This window comes from Chanodichthys erythropterus, chromosome 13 (genome assembly GCF_024489055.1).
Source record: "Chanodichthys erythropterus isolate Z2021 chromosome 13, ASM2448905v1, whole genome shotgun sequence".
In the NCBI taxonomy this organism is placed as follows: Eukaryota; Metazoa; Chordata; class Actinopteri; order Cypriniformes; family Xenocyprididae; genus Chanodichthys; species Chanodichthys erythropterus.
Genome location: NC_090233.1, coordinates 52,496,390 through 52,517,776, shown reverse-complemented (window position 1 = coordinate 52,517,776; position 21,387 = coordinate 52,496,390). Strand labels below are relative to the sequence as shown.

General features: G+C 38.8%; 1 protein-coding gene across 1 annotated transcript in view; it reads left to right on the top strand.

The window, feature by feature from the left end:
• The first annotated feature begins 154 nt into the window (after window positions 1-154).
• The window catches only part of LOC137035025 (cytosolic phospholipase A2 gamma-like), a 36,399-nt gene continuing 15,166 nt past the window's right edge, over window positions 155-21,387 (top strand). The window contains exons 1-11 of the mRNA XM_067408270.1: window positions 155-530; window positions 875-927; window positions 1,037-1,056; window positions 1,257-1,377; window positions 4,787-4,929; window positions 16,148-16,349; window positions 18,319-18,424; window positions 18,492-18,650; window positions 19,835-19,888; window positions 20,067-20,207; window positions 20,315-20,410. Coding sequence (XP_067264371.1) covers window positions 1,037-1,056; window positions 1,257-1,377; window positions 4,787-4,929; window positions 16,148-16,349; window positions 18,319-18,424; window positions 18,492-18,650; window positions 19,835-19,888; window positions 20,067-20,207; window positions 20,315-20,410 — 1,042 coding nt within the window. The 5' untranslated portion in view covers window positions 155-530; window positions 875-927. The remainder of the gene's footprint in view (window positions 531-874; window positions 928-1,036; window positions 1,057-1,256; window positions 1,378-4,786; window positions 4,930-16,147; window positions 16,350-18,318; window positions 18,425-18,491; window positions 18,651-19,834; window positions 19,889-20,066; window positions 20,208-20,314; window positions 20,411-21,387) is intronic.

Here is a 21,387-nt window from a genome sequence, read left to right as displayed (position 1 = left end):
GAAAATGGCTAGCAGCAGCACTGCACATATAAACCGTGATCATAAATGCTGAATAAACAGCTTCTCTGCTGCAGCCCGACTGGCAGAAAGAATCGTGCTATTGCACGAAAGATGCATCCCATTGAAATGCATTCGTTTAAAAAACGTGCTGTAATTACGAAAATAACTAAATAAACGTGCCCCTGCCACGAATAAATAGATTAAATTACGTGACCATATCACGAACTGCCGTGAGACTGGTATGCGCAGATATTAGCTACATTATGAGTTGCTACAGAGAACGCTCAACCATGTCACCAACAGACCGTACGCCAGTTTCCAAGGAAACCATCTTGCTTCCTCTTATCTGTCTCGAAGATTCTAGTGCAGTCTGCTGCCCACATCAAAATCGATCCACCAGCACACCAGCCACATGACACAAAGCAGCTCACAGTCCACCCAGGCCACAGTCATGCAGTTAGGATGTGATAAGCGAACTGTAGTCTGATCTCCCATCCTGAAAACAGTCCAATATTCCTGCAGATCCATCGGTAAGCTGGCCAACACCTATTTTGCTGTCAAACTGCTCAGGTTCACAATTATGTCTCTGATTGTGCAAATGAGCTAGGTATATGCAGGACTGGATTAAGCTGTATATCTCCAGGAAACAGGCAAAGTGCTGTCTTTGGCATTGTCTATAGCTTGCTTCTTTGTCTTTATCAGCCTTTGTGAGCTTGTCTTCAAATATATCTTGTAAAAGAGTTGTAATAAAAAGTAAAAAGCCAAACAAGTAATTCTTGCCAGTAATTCTCAGTTACAAGCAAATCTGAAGTTTTGAGTTAATGTCCCCCATCTCCATCCCTAATGTTGATGTCAGATTTGGGTGTGTTTTCAGAGCCTTTCTTCTGTCTGATCTGAGAGACTGTGTTGCTATTGGTCTCAAGAACAGTGAGTATATGTTCTAAACATCCTTAAAAGAAGCTTTAATGAAAAAGTGAATGAGTTTGAATTCATTTTTTTTTTTTACAGATTTTAACTATTGTCAATTGTTTTATAGATGGGTGCATCCAATTCAAGGTAATTCTGCTCAGATTCATGGAAGCAGTAAAATAAGTAGGCTATTGTACTGCAATACTTACACAATTAAAGTGCAATACTTACACAATCAATCAGTTATTCAAAAAAATCTTTGAATAACTGATTGAAATTAAATGCAGACTAGATTGCATTTAAATATGAAATCAGAAAGTGACAGTCTGTCTTGTCTGTCTGTGTAGAGAATGCAAATGTGAGGTGAGAATCGAACACTCTCTAAATCAGAAGGAGGAGGAATTTGTAGCCAGAAGGAGAAAAGCTGTTCTACAAAGCCTGAAGAAGCTTCAGATATACGTTGATTGGGTAAAAATAAATCTTATATTTCATATATCTGCCTGCACCTTCTCGAAAAACAAATGCAAATATTTTTGTGGCCAGTCAAATGTTTGCAAACAATCTGTGCACATTTCAGAATGAGGTGCCAAACATTGCGTTACTGGGTTCTGGAGGACAAAGAATATCGGTTTTTGGCACCCCCACTGTAAAAACTAAATGACCCTCAAATATCCTGTCAGGTACTCAAGGAACTTAAAGTATTTTAAGTATTCCCACCCCTGTTAATAACAAAAACTCAAAAACTGTTTGCAAAAAAAACACGTTTTTGTTATTCTTTAACTTGCACTAAAACATGTGATTTATGCCAATGAAGTAACCTGTGTAATATTAATAAAACTGCTCATCTCATTTAGTGATACAAGCTCAGACTCATTTTGAATCTGTTGATGTTTTTCATATAGTGCCTTTACTTGGTGCCATGATTAATATTGAAATCTTATTTTTAATTTTAAACGGTATATAGGACTACTTTGTGGTAATGCAATGTTTGTGAACACAATTGTGTATGTCAGGCCATATATCTCCAAAAATGCATGGATGCTTGCTTTTGTTTTGCCACCCCTCATAGACCTCATGTCACCCCTTTGCCACCATATAAATAATTTTCTTGACATTTGATATTCAACAGTGCTTTGATCTGCCTGCATTGACACCATTGTTTGAGAGCTGCTGTGCAGCCACAATTATATACCAGATATCAATGTAAAGCTGCTTTGACACAATCTGCATTGTAAAAAGTGCTATATAAATAAAGGTGACTTGACTAAAAGCCAGGAAACCAAAAGTTCTCTGAGGCCACAATAAGATGAACAGTTTTGTACATTTATTATTATGTGTCACGTGGAACTGGTGGCTTGCGATGCCAAATATGGCACTCAAGATACTTGGAAAACACTTGGATCTTTTATTCCTCCTGATATAAGACAGAAACAAGCAAGCATCTTTGAGTGAATCACCTTTGTTTTCTCTTCTATAAGGTTACAGTGTAAAAGGGCCAAAAAAAGAATGTAAAACAAATTGAGCAAATATTCAGTTTGGTTCAGATCACTCAAACCATATATGGAAATCAAAGAGTCCTTATATAGTTACCAGTGGAGCCTGGATGTCATCTAGTGGAACAGTTTGGTACTGCGCCCAAAAAAACTTAAAATTTTATTTTATTTTATTTTTAATATCAACCAAATATTTGGCACAGAGCTTGTTCAGGTGTTTGGCTTTGATTTTCTTGGTTTAGAGTTAAACATTTGAAAAATATATATTACATTTTCATAAATTAAAACTTATAACTTTTTATTACTTTACTTTTATAACTTATCTGTGAGGTTTAGCCTTTAAAAAGATACCGTACACAAGTCTGTGCTCTGAAGTACTTACTAATGCCAGTCACTGTTGCCAGGGTATGGGTAAAAACAGGGGTGATTCTAGGGTCAGAGCTTTAGGGGTGCTGAGCACCTAATGAGCCCCACTGCCACCACCCACCCTCTTTTCACACAAAAACAAAAAATATGTCTATTGAAAAATAACTTTATCATTTTAACATTGATTCAACTAACTCCAAAATCCAGATTTTTTTATTCTTTTTTTTTTTAGCCTAGTTATTAATTGAATAACTAGACACAAATTCAATCGTGTTTGGTCCCATTTATTTTTGATCACAGTGCATACACACAAACTTTTAGTCCAAAAGTGCGCACATTTGGAGAAATGCATGTTTACCTCAGATTTCATTCATACCTCAGATACACTCACCGTATTCACCTTCTGTTGTTAAATGTCTCATTGGCTTAAGTAGTAGGGCTGCAACGGTTAATCGTGATTAATCGTTTGCAAAATAAAAGTCAAGTCAAGTCAAGTCAAATTTATTTATATAGCGCTTTTACAATTGGTAATTGTTTCAGAGCAGTCTGTGTTTACATAATATATATGTGTGTGTTCTGTGTACAATAATTATGTATATATAAATACACACACATTCATGTATATATTTAAGAAAAATGTTATATTTATATATAAAATATTTATGTTTATATGTAATATAAAATATATATAAATATATATATATAAATATATATATTTATAATACATGCATATATTTCTAAACTTTATACCTGTATGTGTGTGTATTTATATATACATAATTATTATACACAGAACACACATATATATATTACGTAAACACAGACTTTTATTTTGCAAACGATTAATCATGATTAATCGTTGCAGCCCTATTAAGTAGTTTTCTTGTTCAAGGATTTGCAATGATTAAATACATGTGTTAAATCCATGTCTTTAAGTCAAAAGTTGTCAAAAGTTCACAACATATTATCACATAATACTGTCAAGGGAGACATTTTACTATATGGTTAGACATTTATTAATATATGTTTAAAAGTATTTGTTCTCAGTTTTTACAAATTAGTTCATGCCGTGCATACTAACAAAAAATAGTTGTTTTATCTATTAACATTGTAATTAAAATCCTTATTGTACATCATGATATCGGTAGCACTTTACGTTAAGGTTCCCTTTGTAAAGGGTTTATAAAGGTGCTTGTTAATGAGTAAGAAGTCATTTGCAAATGCATTATAAATCATTAATCATATATAATGATATATATCATTATAAATCATTATAAATCATCAACTGCATGAGTAAAAAGGGCGACTTTAAGTGTGCATCACTGATCATCATTCTCTCTAAAATATTGTGTCATAACGTTTAGTTTATAGAGGAATTATTGGTTGCCTATCACCCCTCGCTGTCATTAAAACAGCGCGTCACAGGAAAAGTGATCGAAAGTAGCACATTTACTATCTAAATTCATCTAATTTTTGTTTAACTTCTCTATAATGACTGCTTCATGTAAATTCAGTGCTTATCACCATTAGTAAAAGTGTAATATGAATGTAAATGTGTATATCAAAATGAAAACGTGAGTTTCCATGCAAGTTTAAATTATTCTTTTATTTATTTAAACTGTTATTGTGAACATGCACTGATTTTATGATTAGGACTCATAATGAGGATTTAAAGTAATTTTCCTTCATCTGCCGTCAGTCCCTCAGCTCACCATCGGTGTCGCCAAACTGCTCTGTCTCCAAAATGTTTGTATGAAGGGTTTACGTGGAGGTGCGCAACTTTTACTGTCAGGTTTGTTTTTATAAATCACAACTTATGCGTAGGAACTGGCGTATGCCTCTTTCAGGGCCTGTTTTGTGCGTACGCAATAGTTATAAATGAGGCCCCTTGACTGTGTACTTTATCTGAGCATCCAATATATCTGCCTGGATATACTGTATTTTCTTGAAATGACTGACAAATGGTTCCATAGCTGATGAACATCAGATATTTATAAAATAATTTGTGTGCATTTCAGGATGAGGTGCCAAACATTGCCTTACTGGGTTCTGGAGGAGGAGAAAGAGCCATGGTGGGATTTCTGGGATCCCTGGATCAACTGGATAAAGCAGACCTATTGGACTGCATCCTTTATTTAAGCGGAGTCTCTGGATCCACCTGGTACAAACCCTGAGAAACAACACACACACACACACACACACACACACACACACACACACGTAACTGTCGTAGGCTAGTAAGAGCTGTGCGTGTCAACCTCACTCCCCTGGGGCCTCATTTAGAAAATGTTGTGTAGACACTGTCCTACACTTGGTCTAAGATAATTTCTCGAATATGTGTACATGTGATTCTGAAAAAAAAAAGAAAAAAAAGAAAACCCCTGTTGGCAGATTAGCCAAAATAATAACTCCACATATGTGGAATCAAAGTATACATGCTAAATAGTTTAACTTTAATTCCGTGTATTTATGTTAACACTACAGGGTTTTAGAAAACGAATCAGGTTACATATGTAACCATGGTTCCCTGAGAACAGGGAACTCAACTCTGTGTTTACCACATTTGGGGAACATCACTTGTGAACTGATGTCTGAAAGCGAAGAATCAAACCACTCCAATACCATTGGCCGGCGACAGCCTATGACATCATCATAGTACAACCCGGAAGTATATAAGGAGCATCTAGAGAATCAGTCAGTACCTTATTGTCTTGAGGGACTGTTCAGCAGGCAGCCTGAGGCATGGCAACACAGAGTATCGTTCCCTGTTCTCAGGGAACGATGGTTACATATGTAACCTGAGACGTTCCCTTTCAAAAGGGAACTCAACTCTGCATTTACCGCATTTAGGGAATGATATACTCAGGCCGCCATGCTCGAGGAGAGTGCATGCCAAAGATGGCTAGACAAACATCCAGCATTTTTGAGAGAAACGCCAGAAGCAACTCATCCTCGGGTCACGCAAGGCTGTCAGTGACAGCATTCCCTAAGGCCAACAGCCCAAGCTGAGCCTCAAAGAGACCTTCCGCAGAAAGCCTATCAAGGCTGCTCAAAGCTTCTGGGGCCAACGTTCCAAGGAAAGAGGTCCCTTAAAGGGAATGTGGCAAGAGAACCGGAGCCAATCACTAGCCAGTCGCTATAAAGGCCACCAGGGAGGCCAACTTAATCTTACAGGGGACAAACTCAGTCTTGGTCAACCCTGTCTGTAAACAGAATCTCCACAAATGCATCCTTCATAGAAAACAGCAAGTAAGAGTGACTGCAAAATGGCAGTAAGCTAAGCAACTCATAGAGACGGGCATCCTGGAGAGCAGAACTCAGCTGAATGCTATGAATCCTCTTTTTGATGGGAGTATACTCTGCTCAATCCTAGGATCTACTCAGCACCTGATTATTTGCACTGAGGAGGCTTTGCACTAAGAAAACCTGGTAGAAGGGAGCACAAACCAGCCTGGGGCTGATCTCAACGGGAGGCTTCATAGAAGTCTTCAACCAATGATCAGCTTAGGGAGCTAAGCACAATTACAAAAATAACCCTAAAAGAGGGGGGGTACAAAGCTTAACCTAACAGATAGACCATACTGTAGGCACATAATCATGGAGGCCGGAAAGGGGCCTACAACATAACCAAAAGTTCTGCATAAAGAACTACATATCACACTTGTATACTTAGTCACATAGTGGGAAGTCCAAGAGCAGCATACTCGGTAAAGCAGCTCTTCTCTCTTAGCGAGAGGAGTACACTACAACATACACCAGCATGTTCTCAAAGAAGGCCCAGGAGGCCTACCTGTCAACACACAGCGCTAGCTAGTGGCCACTAAAGTTCTAGAGGCAAAAATAGAACCAAGTTAGTTACGAGGTAGCTACTTAGCTCAACTAGAGCTAAAGGATAAACCATGCTCAAGGAAGCAAATGCAGAAAAACCGAACAGCAGAGCGGTTTAACACAAAAACTCACTCTGAGAGGCAAGCCACTCAGAAACGTACTCAGTAAAAACACCTTTTACTCTCAAAGTGGGAGGAGTACACAACCGAACTCCTACATGCTACCCAGGAGGCCTACAAGGCCTACGACTTGTAAACACGTGGCATCAGCTAGTGGCAATCACGGCCTACCCATGGTGATGAGTCAATAAATACCAACACAAAAACTGTGCCAACATGTAACCTCAAAGGAGGCCTAAATAGGGCCTACAACTCCAACCACACGTGGCACCAGCTAGTGGTATAAAGGGGACCAAGCTCAAAGGGCACCAGCTCTAGACCCAACAAACAGTTGTGGGTAACTAGCCTAACACAACCTGAGCTAAGTCTACACATTCCAACAGGCAATGTACCAACATATAATTACAGTGTACAATGACATTTACATTTATTAATTTGGCAGACGCTTTTATCCAAAGCAACTTACAAGTGAGGATGAAATGCTAACATGGTCTAAGGGAGGCCTACAACCTAAAACGGCACAAGCATAAACCTGTGGCAGTGTTAAAGAAAGTGAGCAAAACTCATGACCATATCCCAACAGCGCCTGAAAGCTGCAAACTAGAAGGAGGCTAAAGACAATAGAGCCAATAACTTTTACAGTTATATGCAATATAGCTGCTGTGGCAATGATCACATAGCGGGAGATAACAGAGACCAAACTAAAAGTAAGACTCTCTACACTCAACCTGAGTGTGCAATCCAACAGGTGATGCACTCAGTGAAACACCAACCCTAACAGGGGAGTACCAAAGTCACCACATCCTTAAACAGAGGCCAAAACAGGCTACTACTATGAGAACAGGTGCTAACATGTGGCAGCACTAGTTAGTAAAGCTCACATACATGTAGGGCAAAAGCTTAGAACCCAAAGCAAACAAATGCTTTGTAAATACATGCCATCCAAAGAGGATAAATGCTCTCACCAAACAGAATCATAAATCTGTACTGAACAATAGAGGACAGAAGCTAAAAATCTAGCACCGTAACTCAAACCTGAATGTAAATTCAAGGGGCTCGGGAAAGACAAATTCATAGCATGAATAAAGTTCTAGATAGTGGGCCTAGCATACACTGCATACACTTATCTATGTAAATATAAGGGCCTACCACCTGAGAAAACAGCAGCAGGGAGGTTAATAACAGCCTGCTACCTTAGCTGTTAACCTCAGCCATTGCACCTACATAAACAATGGGAAATGGGCATACGGCCTAACAACTCCCTCAGGAGGAGGCCAGAACTAGGAACTATACAACCTAACAAGGGATAGTAATACAAAGGGTGGTTTATAACAATAAACACCTAAACCTAGTCCTAGCCTGGGCATAGCAACGCCTGGGCTTCACCTCTGCATCTCCATAGATAAGAGGAAATAAAGCGAAGCTCAACAAGTAACATACTCCGGAAAAACTATACAGGAACACAAGGTCAACATATTTAGAAATATAAATATAAACCCAGCTCACTTTCCTGCGGCTTCCCTGATTACCGCTAAATCGCCATCACCTGCTTTCAAATGAAGCGGCATTTAATAGACAGAGCCGTAGATCACTGAAAAGCCACGCAATATCGCGTTCATATCGCAGATGAATCGCCTGCGATAATGAACGCGATATTGCGTGGCTTGTCTGTGAACTACGGCTCTGTCTATTAATAGGCGCTCCGTTTAAAAACAGGTGATGGCGATTTAGCGGTAATCAGGGAACCGGCTTTACTGAGGAAATGCGCGTGAGAATAGCATGCGATTAATCGTGCAGCCCTACCCCAGATTTTTTCTTACCAGTGTGAAAGTGACTCAAAATACTCCGTCAATGTTTCACATACAATTAAGAGTTATACACCATTTTAATCTGTTGAATATCTTCTTTTATTTGTGTACATTAAGAGTAAAAACTAAATGTTGTGCTTTTTGCAAAATAAAGAAAACTAACATGATGCGTGATCTCCCATCTCCCTTTGAAGGAAGTCCAATCTGATAGAAAATGAACTGTAACTTAGTAAATACTAATGACACAAAAATGAGACATATGTCTAAAAAAAAACAGTGAAATGTCAGGTTTTAAACCGAAAACAAATATTCTCTATTTATGTAATCGGTATGAAAAAAGAGCCATGTCAGAAGTCTGTGATTCAGCTCATTATCCGCTAATGCGGCCACGCCCACGAAGCTAGCGCTATTCAGACGCAAATTCTGAGGCAATACATGTATACATCATCTCAATCGTGTATTTATTGTCATCAAAAGGTTTTTCATAGCCATAGTTAGCGATCTCTGGAAGCATCTGTTTTGTCCTGGATTGTCACATATTCTGTTCATCTTTAGGAGGCATTTGTGGAATAAAGGTGCACAGAGTGCCCTCCGGCTGCAAGTATGAATTTAAAACATAGTATCCAGCGCTCATAGTAATGACAATAAATATTGAATAAATATTACTCCTCTGTATAGAAAATTGAGATAAACATATGAGAATCCATCAATATTTCTCCAACTGTGCATGCTTTTAAGCTAAAAGGCTATATGAAATGCCACAGAGGTAACGTAATTGTTCAGACACTTTTTATTGCTGTTTTTTCTGTATGTTTGATATACACCATGACAGGGGTAGGCAAGGTCGGTCCTGGAGAGCCGCTATCCTGCAGAGTTTATCTCCAACCTTAATCAAACACATCTGAACAAGATGTTGATTGAGCCTTTCAGGATTACTAAGGCTATAGGAAGGTAAGGGTTTTTTTTTTAGGGTTGGAGCTAAACTCTACAGGACAGTGGCTCTCTAGGACCAAATTTGCCTACCCCTGTACCATGATGAGCTTGAGACATGAGGGTTTTTTCACAGCCTACCTGACTGAAAGAGCTCATTAACATGCAGATCATTACAGCTCATTATGCAATTCCATCATCTGTCTTCTCAGGTGTGAATAACAGGATTATTCATGATGATTCACGCCTCCACGCATACTGTATTTCTTGACAAAAAGTGTATTAGAAAATTGAAATATCTCTATTGTTTTATATGAATGAGTAGGCAGGATAATTTTCTACATCATTTTGAAGCAAAAACTCTAGTATACAACCTCCAATACCCAGAAGTCTTGTGAACACAGCTGTAACATAATTTTTTTGGTCTTATTTCAGTGACTTAAGTTTTTGTTTTTTTCAGTAACCACGCATAAACGTTATTCCTTCAAAAAAACAAACATGCACATACATTTTCCTCACATATTATGGTAGCCTGAATACAGTGTAATGACACTTTTTCCATTAATATGTTTATGAACAACTGAAAAAAGCACAAATGTCAGGACATGTCAAAACTTCTCCAGGGCCCCAAATCAGCCTCAGACTCCAGGTTAACAAGGAAGGATGGAATCTAGGGTTCTTTAAAGAGCCTCTTACCCTATAAAGCCAGAAGGTGGCCTTTAGAAAAATATTATCAAAGGCTCAGCCATCAGCCTGACTGTTAAAGAAGCATCTGTGTTACGCCTTAGCAGGAAGCAACAATGAAGGAGGATAACACGTTTACGGCAGTTACAATATTTTTATTCTTGGCTTTACATAGCAAAGACTGTCTCAAGTTCTCGCAATACGCGGGGTTCCAGGTGACAGAATGGAACGCTCACTGAGGACGCCAAACAGGAAGCTTTTAATGATGGGCACACCTGTGCACCGGTGCACCCAATTCACCTGATTGCCTCAGCTCCGCAGCACACCTGTAAGAGGAGCAAAACAAACCCAGACACGGCAAAAATGACAAGTATACAGCCGTGACACTCCCCCCTTAAGAAAAGGAAACAATAAAGTTTCCGCCAACAATAAACATTCATAACCGCACCAACACACTTTAGTAGGCCTATACTCACAATATCAACAACATTCCCCCACATGAATAGAATAATAAATAGAAAAACAAACCTGTTAACTCTTCAAGGCACAGCTTACAATGGGTTTTACAATGGTGCCCTAGACAGTGCATCGGCCACTATATTTTCTGAGCCCTTCAAATGCCTAACATCCAAATGAAAGGGCTGAAGAAACAAGCACCAACGCATCAGCCGTTGATTTGGATTTTTAAGAGAATGTAAAAATGTAAGCGGGTTATGGTCACTATAAACTATTACCGCTGAACTGTTCCCACCAACATACACTTCGAAATGTTGGAGTGCTAAAATTAACGCAAATGCCTCCTTTTCAATTGTGGAATAGTTAATTTGATGACTATTGAACTTTCGCGAGAAAAAAACAAACCGGCCGCTCAATACCTGCATCATCCTCTTGAATTAACACTGCCCCTGCTCCCTCTTTACTGGCATCCACCTGAATCTTAAAAGTTTTCTCCAACTGAGGTGCCATAAGGACAGGTGCCTCAAAGGCATTCTGACAAGACTCAGACCAAACAAACAAAGCTTTAGCTTTCAAAAGGTCCGTCAAAGGGGCAACGACCGCCGAAAAGTTCCTACAGAAACAGCGGTAGAAACCCACCAGGCCGAGAAAACGCATTAACTCCTTTTTAGTGACTGGAACAGGATATTCATCTATGGCTCTCACCTTCTCCCTCACTGGACACACCTGTCCTTGCCCCACTACCTTACCCAGATACGTGACTGTAGCTCCTGCAAACACGCACTTAGCGAGATTTAACGTAAGATTTGCTTGAGAGAGACGGACTAAAAGTGAACGTAACCGTTTAAGATGTTCTGACCATGTATCACTCACCACGATCGTATCATCCAGATAAACCGTCACGCCCTTTAGTCCCACAATAACTCTATTCATCATTCTTTGAAACGTCGCCGGTGCGTTTCGAAGACCGAAGCTCATAACCCGGTAAGAAAATAATCCGTTAGGTGTTATAAATGATGAAACCTCACGCGCACGCTCTGTCAGCGGAATCTGCCAATAGCCTTTCAGTAAATCTAATTTGGTCACAAATTTTGCTGCACCGACCTGATCAACACAGTCCTCCATTCTCGGCAGAGGAAAAGAGTCTGGCCTTGTAACAGAATTCAGTTTCCTATAATCGGTGCAAAAACGGAACGTACCATCCGATTTTTTTACCAATAAACACGGTGAGGACCAGCTGGAAAATGAAGGCTCGGCTAATCTGTTATCCAACAAATACTGAACTTCCTTTTCTAAAAACTCTCGTTTATTCAGTGGAACCCTGTAAAAACGCTGACGGACAGGAGCAGCCTCGCCCACCTCAATATCATGCTCTGCCTGTGTCGTTTGGGTTGGAACATCCGAAAACAGCTCCGGGAACTCAGAAAGCAAACTAATCAATTCCTGACTTTGCGTCACGTCTAAATGTTTAAGATTAGAAGACAAATTTTTCAACGTTTCAGAATTCTTCAAACGCCCCAGTAATACGCAATCATCAGGAGATTCTAATTCGTCCACAGACATGTCCTGTGAAATACCTGACCGAGGGGAGCTATCCACTAGCACCACAGGCGCCACTAGCACGGAGACCGGTCGGTTTCGTTGATAATATGGCTTAAGGAGATTTACATGACAGACTTGGGATTTATTTCTTCGGTCTGGCGTCAAAATCGTGTAATTATCCATGGCCCCGCAATGTATTATCTCATACGGCCCAGTATATCTGGCTTGAAACGGGGAATCTACTACAGGCAGAAGCGCAATGACCTGATCTCCAACACTAAACTTCCTATGTTCAGTGTTACGGTCAAACAACTTTTTCATTTTCCCTTGAGTTTTATTTAAACATTTCCCAGCTAACTCCCCAGCTAATGAAAGCCGACGACGAAAACCCAGCACGTACTCTGAAATTTTTGTTGGTGGCTCTGAATCAACCCATTGATCACGCAAGACAGCCAACAACCCCCAGACTTTGTGTGCAAAGACCAGCTCGTTTGGGCTAAACCCAATGCTCTGATGCGTAACCTCCCTGGCTGCTAACATCAGCCACGGAAGACCCTCTTCCCAGTCCCGCTGCATTTCCAGACAGTAAGCTCTCAATAGTGATTTTAACGTAGAATGAAAACGTTCGAGTGCCCCTTGACTCTGGGCGTGATACGCTGTTGACAAATTATGTCTAACACCCAGCTCGAAAAGCACCTCCGCAAACAATTTCGAAGTAAAATTACTTCCTTGGTCCGATTGGATGATTTTCGGTAACCCAAAAATAGACACAAACTGCGTAAGCGCTTTCACAATAGATTTTGTATTAATCGAGCGCAGTGGGTACGCAGCTGGATAACGCGTAACTTGACACATCACGGTCAACAGGTACTCACTTCCAGCCTTCGAACGAGGAAGAGGACCGACGCAAACAATAATGAGATGTTCAAATGGTTGACATACAGCCGGAATTGGACGCAAAGGAGCTGGTTTTAATGACTGATTCGGTTTGCCTGTAAGCTGGCACGTATGACAGGTCTTAATAAAACTTGCAACGTCTTTTTTAATAAGTAACAAAGAATTCTGTCTTAGGTCTTCTGAACACCAGCATGACCGGCGAGCTGATCATGAGCCATCTTTAACACTAACAAACGAAACTTTACTGGTATCACGACCTGAATGACAGAATCTCCCATACCATCCACAGCATGTGGGGACCACTTTCTCAGTAACACATTCTGTTCAATAAAATAGCCTTGCGCTCTATCACGAATTTCAATGCTATCAATAACCTGTTCAAATTGTGGTTTTAATGTTTCATCATTCTGCTGTTCAGTAGACAAGAGAAACCACTATGGGATAATCACTCAAAATGAAACACGATTCAGGGTCACTGATTTTCTCTTCAGCGCTAGGTTGAGCACCAGAACGAGTCACTGCACACGCGGCGAACACTTTCGGATACTGTCGCGCACTGTCATCAGGACCATCAGTACAGGACGGTACATCAGTCACAACCAAAGAGGGTGATTCATTAACCCAAACACGTCCGCCGGCCAAGTTATTTCCAAGGATCAGTGAAACGCCATCAACAGGTAGAATAGGGCGTATACCAAGATCCACCACTCCATGCACTAATTCACAGGTCAAATCAACTTTATGCAGGGGTACGGATAATGTATTAAGCCCAATGCCACGAATCAAAAGCGAGTTACCAGTGTGCGATTCAGTTGAGAAGGGCAACACCGACTCCAAAATAAACGACTCCGATGACCCCGTGTCCCGGAGTATTTTCACTGCCACTTTCTCAACACTACCTGGAAGCGACACAAAACCATTAGAAATGAATGGTTCAAATAATTGCTGATGATCCTCTACATCCTTGGGTGCTAACACCGATATTCCTTTCAAAGTACCCTCCTGATTCCATACAGGAACAGAAGTAGCCTTGTTTTTTTCACAAAACGCCTGGCTGAACCAATAGGGACAATGGAAGAATTCCCCCGTGTATGAACCTGACGATCACTGAATTTATCAGCACGGGCTTATGAATAAGCTCCCAGTCATCCACCAGCAGTGCAGCTTCTGAAGCAGTTTTAACCTGACGCTCCGCAACATAAGTGGCTATCATCTCGGGAAGTGTATTTTTGTATTGTTCAAATAAAACTAACTCTCTCAGCTTATCCATTGTTGTACTATCTGCCGCTACACACCAACGATCAAACTGCACAGTCAAATCTCTCACAAACTCAACATTTGTTTCATTCAGCTTTCGTTGTAACGTACGGAACCTTTGCCGATAGCACTCTAGAACACGCTCATTAATTTTTAACACCGCCGCTTTAATGGCTTCATAATTCTGGCTGTCAGCATCTGATAGCATAGAATAGGCTTGTTGCGCTTTCCCGGTTAAAACGCACTGAAGCAGCATAGCGCGTTCAACATCACTCCAATCATACGCTACTGCGACTCGCTCAAATAGGAGAAAAAAACTCTCCACCTCAGCTTCATTAAACGGCGGTACCAATCGTAAATTACGAACCACACTCAGTTTTTCTGAATCAACATTAACACCTGCGTCCTCCAGCTTACCTTCATGTAACTCTAATCGGCGCCTTTCAATCTCTAAACGCTGTTGCTCTAATTCTTGCCGGCTTTTCTCCAACTGCAACTCCATTTGGACCTTCTCACATTCCAAGCGACGTTTCTCACACTCAGTATCACGTTGTATGAGCAACAACTCTTTCTGTTGCTCAAATGAAAGAGAACTTAAAGCAGACAACGGAAGGGTAGTTGAAATAGGCGTACTTACAGCAGGCAACGCAGCTGAATCAGGCAATTTAGATCCTCTCAAAATTTTAAGATCACCCAGCGCAGTTTCAAGGACTAGCTTAATTCCATCTTTTGACCTTCTTTGATTATACGTCAACTCGATATCATAATGCGCAGCTAATTCCAACAATTGCTCTTTGGTCATTTCCTTTAACAATTCTTCAGACGGAGACTGAAAAAATGTTTCAATAACATCGGTCGCCATAATTACCACTAATCCCGCTTAACAAATATTACACCTACAACAAAATATATATTTTTTTTAAATGACAATCAAGGTTTATTTAAAGAAACTAAACCATCCATTTAAACTAAACAAACCCTAGTCTTCAGTTGGCCCAAGACCGGGTACTTATGCACTAAATCCCGCAAGTTTGGAAAGACGACCAATTACCAAGTCACCCTCCAAACCTCGGCTGTGCCCCCGAGACAACTGCTCTAAGCCCCAAGCCAACCAAAAATAACAAAATAAAATAAAAAACTACGTGCACAAAGACACACACTAAACCTACCCGGAAGGTTTGTTCTTTAAATAACCTACACCCAACATCTCATGTTATAAAGCCTAACTAATTAATGGAGCGTTCCAACTTTTCAGTTCAAAAAAATCAGCGGATAATATAAAAATTCAATTCAAATATCCTACCTTTTACCCTCCTCCAAAAATTTATTTATTTTTTTTCTTTTTTTTCCAAAATCGTTCGCACGAATCCAAACACAAATTTAGTTCGACGAGCCCCCAATTGTTATGCCCTTAGCAGGAAGCAACAATGAAGGAGGATAACACGTTTACGGCAGTTACAATATTTTTATTCTTGGCTTTACATAGCAAAGACTGTCTCAAGTTCTCGCAATACGCCGCAACGCCGATCCGCCGTATGATATATATATATGATAATGATATATCAGATGTTTTTTTTTTCTTCTTTTTTTCATTTTTTGTTATAAAAAAAGAACAAAGAAGCAAATTAAAAACAATAGCACAAATACAATAAAGATTAAAATTAAATAAACGATTTAATATTTATATATATTTATATATATATATATATATATATATATTTAATATTTATATATATATAATTTAATTCATATATATATATATATATATATATATATATATATATATATATATATATTTATATGTGTATCATACAGATGTGGTGAATCAAAAATAAGAGCATATGTTGTTCCTCTGAAGGTGTATGGCCTCCTTATATCAGGAATCAGACTGGTCCACCAAACTAGAGACTGTGAAAGACAAGATCATCCAGAGACTCAGTGGTCCTGGAGTCAACCGGACAGATGCATTTGCCAAACTGAAGAAATATTACTTTGAGAGAGACTTCGTGGATTTGACTGACTTCTGGGCAGTGATTGTCATTACGACATTTGTGAAAGAGGTCTGTAACAATTTATTATGCACCCCTTCATGAAATACATGATTTATGATCTAGTCATTGATTTGCTGTGATTTAGGGTGGTCATTCAGCAAATGTGCTAATGTTAACTATTTTTAATAGATTGTTGATAATGGACCTTGCCCTTAAAGCTCAGGGTAAACAATAATGTAAGGCCCCGATCAGACAGAACGTGTTTTTTAGGTTTGAAAATGCGAGGCACTCCACAAGGCCTTTTTTTGGTTTGCTTTTTTTTTATTTAGAAAAGAGCAGTGTGCTGCATTATTACGTTGCTGGGCAACCATAAAGTCAGCTGTTCTGTCAGTCTAATCAAGGATACTTTTTTTTTTTAAATTCAGGCACTCAAAAGCACTCCTACAAAATGTGAGGCGCAGCAGGCGGCTAAAACGAGAGGCGCCCTCGGGCCATAAACAGCATGCAAAACGCTCACTATCTTTAGAAAACCATTTAAAAATGGTGCCTTTCACTGCAAAAAACATGTTCTGTCTGATTGAGGCCTAACCATAAACTGTAAAAAATACGGGGTAGTGTCCATGATGTCACCCATAGGTTTCTGAAGAGCATTTTTGAAGCCTAAAGTGGGCGGAACTGGCTGTTGCCATCTTGGCAGTGCGTCACTGTGTGTCACTCCCGGATAACAAAAAATGGGCAACGAGGCGCGACACGGGTGGAGCTGAGGTGCCTGGTTGCTGAAACTATGCCTGTCTAGCTCGACTTGACCAAGTTAGCTCAGGCTAAGGAGCTATCTATCTATCTTAGACACTATCAAAAATATTAATAAAGAGAAGTTATATCATTTGAAGCACCATTTATATTGTAAAACTGTATACGATTGTATACATTCGACTCTCACAAACAAATAAGCCCGCAGCCAAAGTATAATTTTTCAAAATAGTGCAGCAGTTTAGTTATTATATCCAAGCAGTGCTGTTGGATTTAGTGGTGTCACAAGAGACATTCTCCAGCCATTGTCCAGTCAATTTGATGGACAAAACTTGCCAAGATCCAACAATGTGTGTTCTGTTAATCTTCCGCATGTGTGCACATATACACAGACGCATCTGTCTTGACCATTAACCACACAGCAAGCCATATTAGTTTATAATTGTTTGAAATATTCCCATAAAAGCAACAGGGATGCTGAATAGTGTTCACGCCACGGATCAAAATATAATAAGTGTGATTCGAAAAATTAAAAGCACATTTAAAATGCCCTAGAATCAAAAATTGAATTTACCTCAGGATAGTTGAATAACAAGAGTTCAGTACATGGAAAAGACATACATTGAGTTAAAACTCCATTGCTTTCTCCTTCTTATGTAAATCTCATTTGTTTAAAAGACCTCCGGAAAACAGGCGAATCTAAACATAACACCGACTGTTACGTAACAGTCGGGATCATTAATATGTACGACCCCAATATTTGCATATGCCAGCCCATGTTCAAGGCATTGGACAAGGGCAGGACATCTGGATCTGGATCGGGAGCAGGGAGTGCAAGATTTAAAGGGGCCGCAGCCTGAATCGGTGCATAGTTAATGATGCCTCAAAATAGGCAGTTAAAAAAAAATAATTTAAAAAAATCTATGGGGTATTTTGAGCTGAAACTTCACAGACACATTCAGGGGACCCCTTAGACTTATATTATATCTTGTGAAAGAACGTTCTAGGGCACCTTTAAAAAAATAACAAGCATGAATCAAAACTTACATTAAAAATTATACTGCACAATGTTTATGTGCTCTTAAAAGTTGTTTCTTTGCTTTTATTACTCTGTTCTTTGTGCTATTACATTTTCTGCTTATGTTTTACTCTTTTGCGTGCTTGTGCTGTTTTTCTCTTTGCTCTTCTTTCTACGTTCTGCTCTTCTGATAATTGTTGATAATTGAAGAAACTGAATACAGTTGTCTCACAATAACACATGATGCTGCAAAAAAAATGTTTTCTTCAGATCAACGAACACACACTCACTGATCAGTGGAACCAGCAGAGTAAAGACCCGTTTCCCATCTACACAGTGATCGACAAGCAGAGCAAACATCACAATGAAGGTTTGTGTTTGTCTGAAAGAAACAGAAATTTTAATTGCTAATGTCGTCAGTGCACGTGTTGGCTGTTATATAGACGTGTTTCTGTCTGCAGACCCCTGGTTTGAGATCTCTCCATATGAAGCAGGTTATTCTCTCACTGGAGCGTTTGTGGAAACCTCCAGCTTTGGCAGCAAGTTTGAAAATGGCTGTAAGATCAAGGATCAGCCTGAAATTGACATGCTGTACCTGCAAGGTAACAAACTCTGTTAGGAGAGTTTATTAAGTTTGGATTATTATTATTCTTAATATTAGATTGATTCTCCATAGTACACTGTAAGTAGAACTGAATTAAAAAATAGATCTGGACATCAGGTCTGTAGTATTTGCTAATTTCGAGGTCAAAACTGAAATATCAACAATAACATTACAATTAGAGATGTTCAAAACTAACTTCAAAAAAGTTATTCCTGATGAACATTTTAAGGGATCAAATTACATAATTTTATGCATCAGACTGCTTCTCATTATCAGAAAAACACAAATAAAATAAATGTCCTGTTCAAAAAAAAATGAGATTCCTCCTCAGTACAGACCCATCCCTTTCTTGAGCTGTGTTAAAAAATAGTGGGGTCAAAATAGGTTTTGGCAAATTGTGGTGAGGACAAGTCCCATCCACTTCCACTGCTCAGAATATATTACATTTTGGGTAACACTTTAGAATAATGGTCCATCATTAATAAGTAATTATGCAGGAAGTAATGCAGGACTAATGAGTAGTACTACATTAACACTTCAGCTACTACTATTAACTAATACAGGAACAAGCTTAACTAATCAGTAAGTAATATCAAATTTAGGATAAGATAATTCCTTATTAGCTAATCAATAATTAGAGAATGAGATTGGCATAAATAGGAACTAATAGGTAACTATGACAAATGATAAAGAATTATTAATTAATTACTAATCACAACATTAAAGTGTCTGAGATGTGAGCAGTTGTCTTTTTTTACTCTCAATGTGGTCATAAAATGCATCATTAATTACTCAGGTGTTACATAGTCACTATGCAGGAACTACTAGTGATCAGGACCATTATTAAGTGAAAAACATCTTTAGGCAATAATGTTCTTTGCAATTTGTCCTTAGTCAATAGTTATTAATGATGCTAATCATATTAGGTAATTATTGATTAGCTAATAAGGAATTATCTTCTAAATTTGATATTATTGATTAGTTAAGCTTGTTTCTATATTAGTTAATAGTAGTAGCTGAAGTGTTAATGTAGAACTACTCATTAGTCCTGCATAACTTCCTGCATAGTTACTTATTAATGATGGACCATTATTTTAAAGTGTTACCACATTTTGTTTTAAAAAATTAGAAGCTTTCCCCCCCCCAACTGTTTTAAACACTTAAAAAATGTGTTTTCTGCAGCTCTGTGTAGCAGCGCTCTATCTGATGAAGAGGAGATCTGGGAACACAGAAAAGGTGCAACTGATGTCATTTGGTAAAATATAGAAGACAGATAAACTTGTCAGTAAATTAAAGCAGTAAGAAATGCTAATAAAGTAACATTATTTCAGTATTGGACAAAAATAAATAAACAAAAACACAAACTTTATGTTGCCTGATAAGAAACACTTAATAATGTTCCCTTCTTTTACAGAGATCTCAGGATTCAAACCTGAGCTGGACATACTGAGTACCGCAGCTACACATCTGAAAAATATATATGGTGTCTACAGCAAATTCATTCCCCATTGGTTTCCATTACAATTTCTACTTAGATTATTGTCCCTGCCATTGAGTAAGTTGAATTGTCTTTAATATGATGCACACCGTACATTGTAGGCTACTAGTTCACTTTTGATTTTGTAAACCACTTTAACCAACAAATCATTTTCTTGTCAACAGAGAAGGGTGGCGTGAGTAACATGATATCGGGGCTCCTTTCGGGCACTCTCCGAGACATGTTCCCTTTACTTGCGTTAACCACCTCAAGTGAATCAGGTGAAACACCAAAGGCCACTACTGCTTTCCACAAAGATGTTTTTACTAAAAGCGAAACCAAATTGCATGTTTAAAGTTAAAAACTGAAGAAATCAGCTGAAGTAATTGAACCATATTGTCAGTTGAGCAAAAATGTACAGACAAAAATGGTATTTAATTAGAACCTTAAAATAATCATAAGATAATATAGAACAGTGGTCACCAACCTTTTTAAGCCCAAGATCCCTGACCTCGACCTTTTTGAAAGACAAGATCTACTTCATAGAAAAAGACAGCCCAGATTGTATTTAGTATTTTTTTCGTGGTCAATGTAGATTCTGATTTATTTAGCGTTTTTATTTATTTATTTTTTACAAGCAAATTGGCCGATTCTGATACTGGTTGCAGATATTTATTATTAATATTATTATAATAAACAAAAATATATAGCCATTTCAAATTAGAGGGAACCACTGCTTTTTAATCACAATCCAAACAAAGATGCTATGCACGTTGCATGAACAGTTGTTTTCCCTCCTGAAAAATCCAGCTAAAACCAGCCTAAAATGGTCAGGCTGGTTTTAACTGGTCTCCTAGCCTGGTCATATCTGGTTTTAGAGGGGTTTTGACTTTTGACCAGCTTAAACCAGCTGAACACCTGCTAACCCAGGCTGGGAGACAAGCTAAAACCAGCTACTTCCATCTTAAACCAGCTAAGACCAGTCAACCAGCTTAGTCTGGTTTTACCTGGATTTTTCAGCAGGGTTTTTATTTGAATTAGATTTAATTTCAAGATTTAAAGCAAAAACAGTTCGGTCTGACTTTATCTTTGCGAAATTATAAATGCTACACACAAAAAAAAGGCATGAAAAAAAAAACAGCAGGCTGAATGAGATGCAGATTCACTCTCTGACAGCAGGTGGCGCTTATGGAGCAGCAGTGATACAGTGTTTCCTTGTTTACCGCTGTAAACAAAGCTGAAATGCGCTAATAATTAG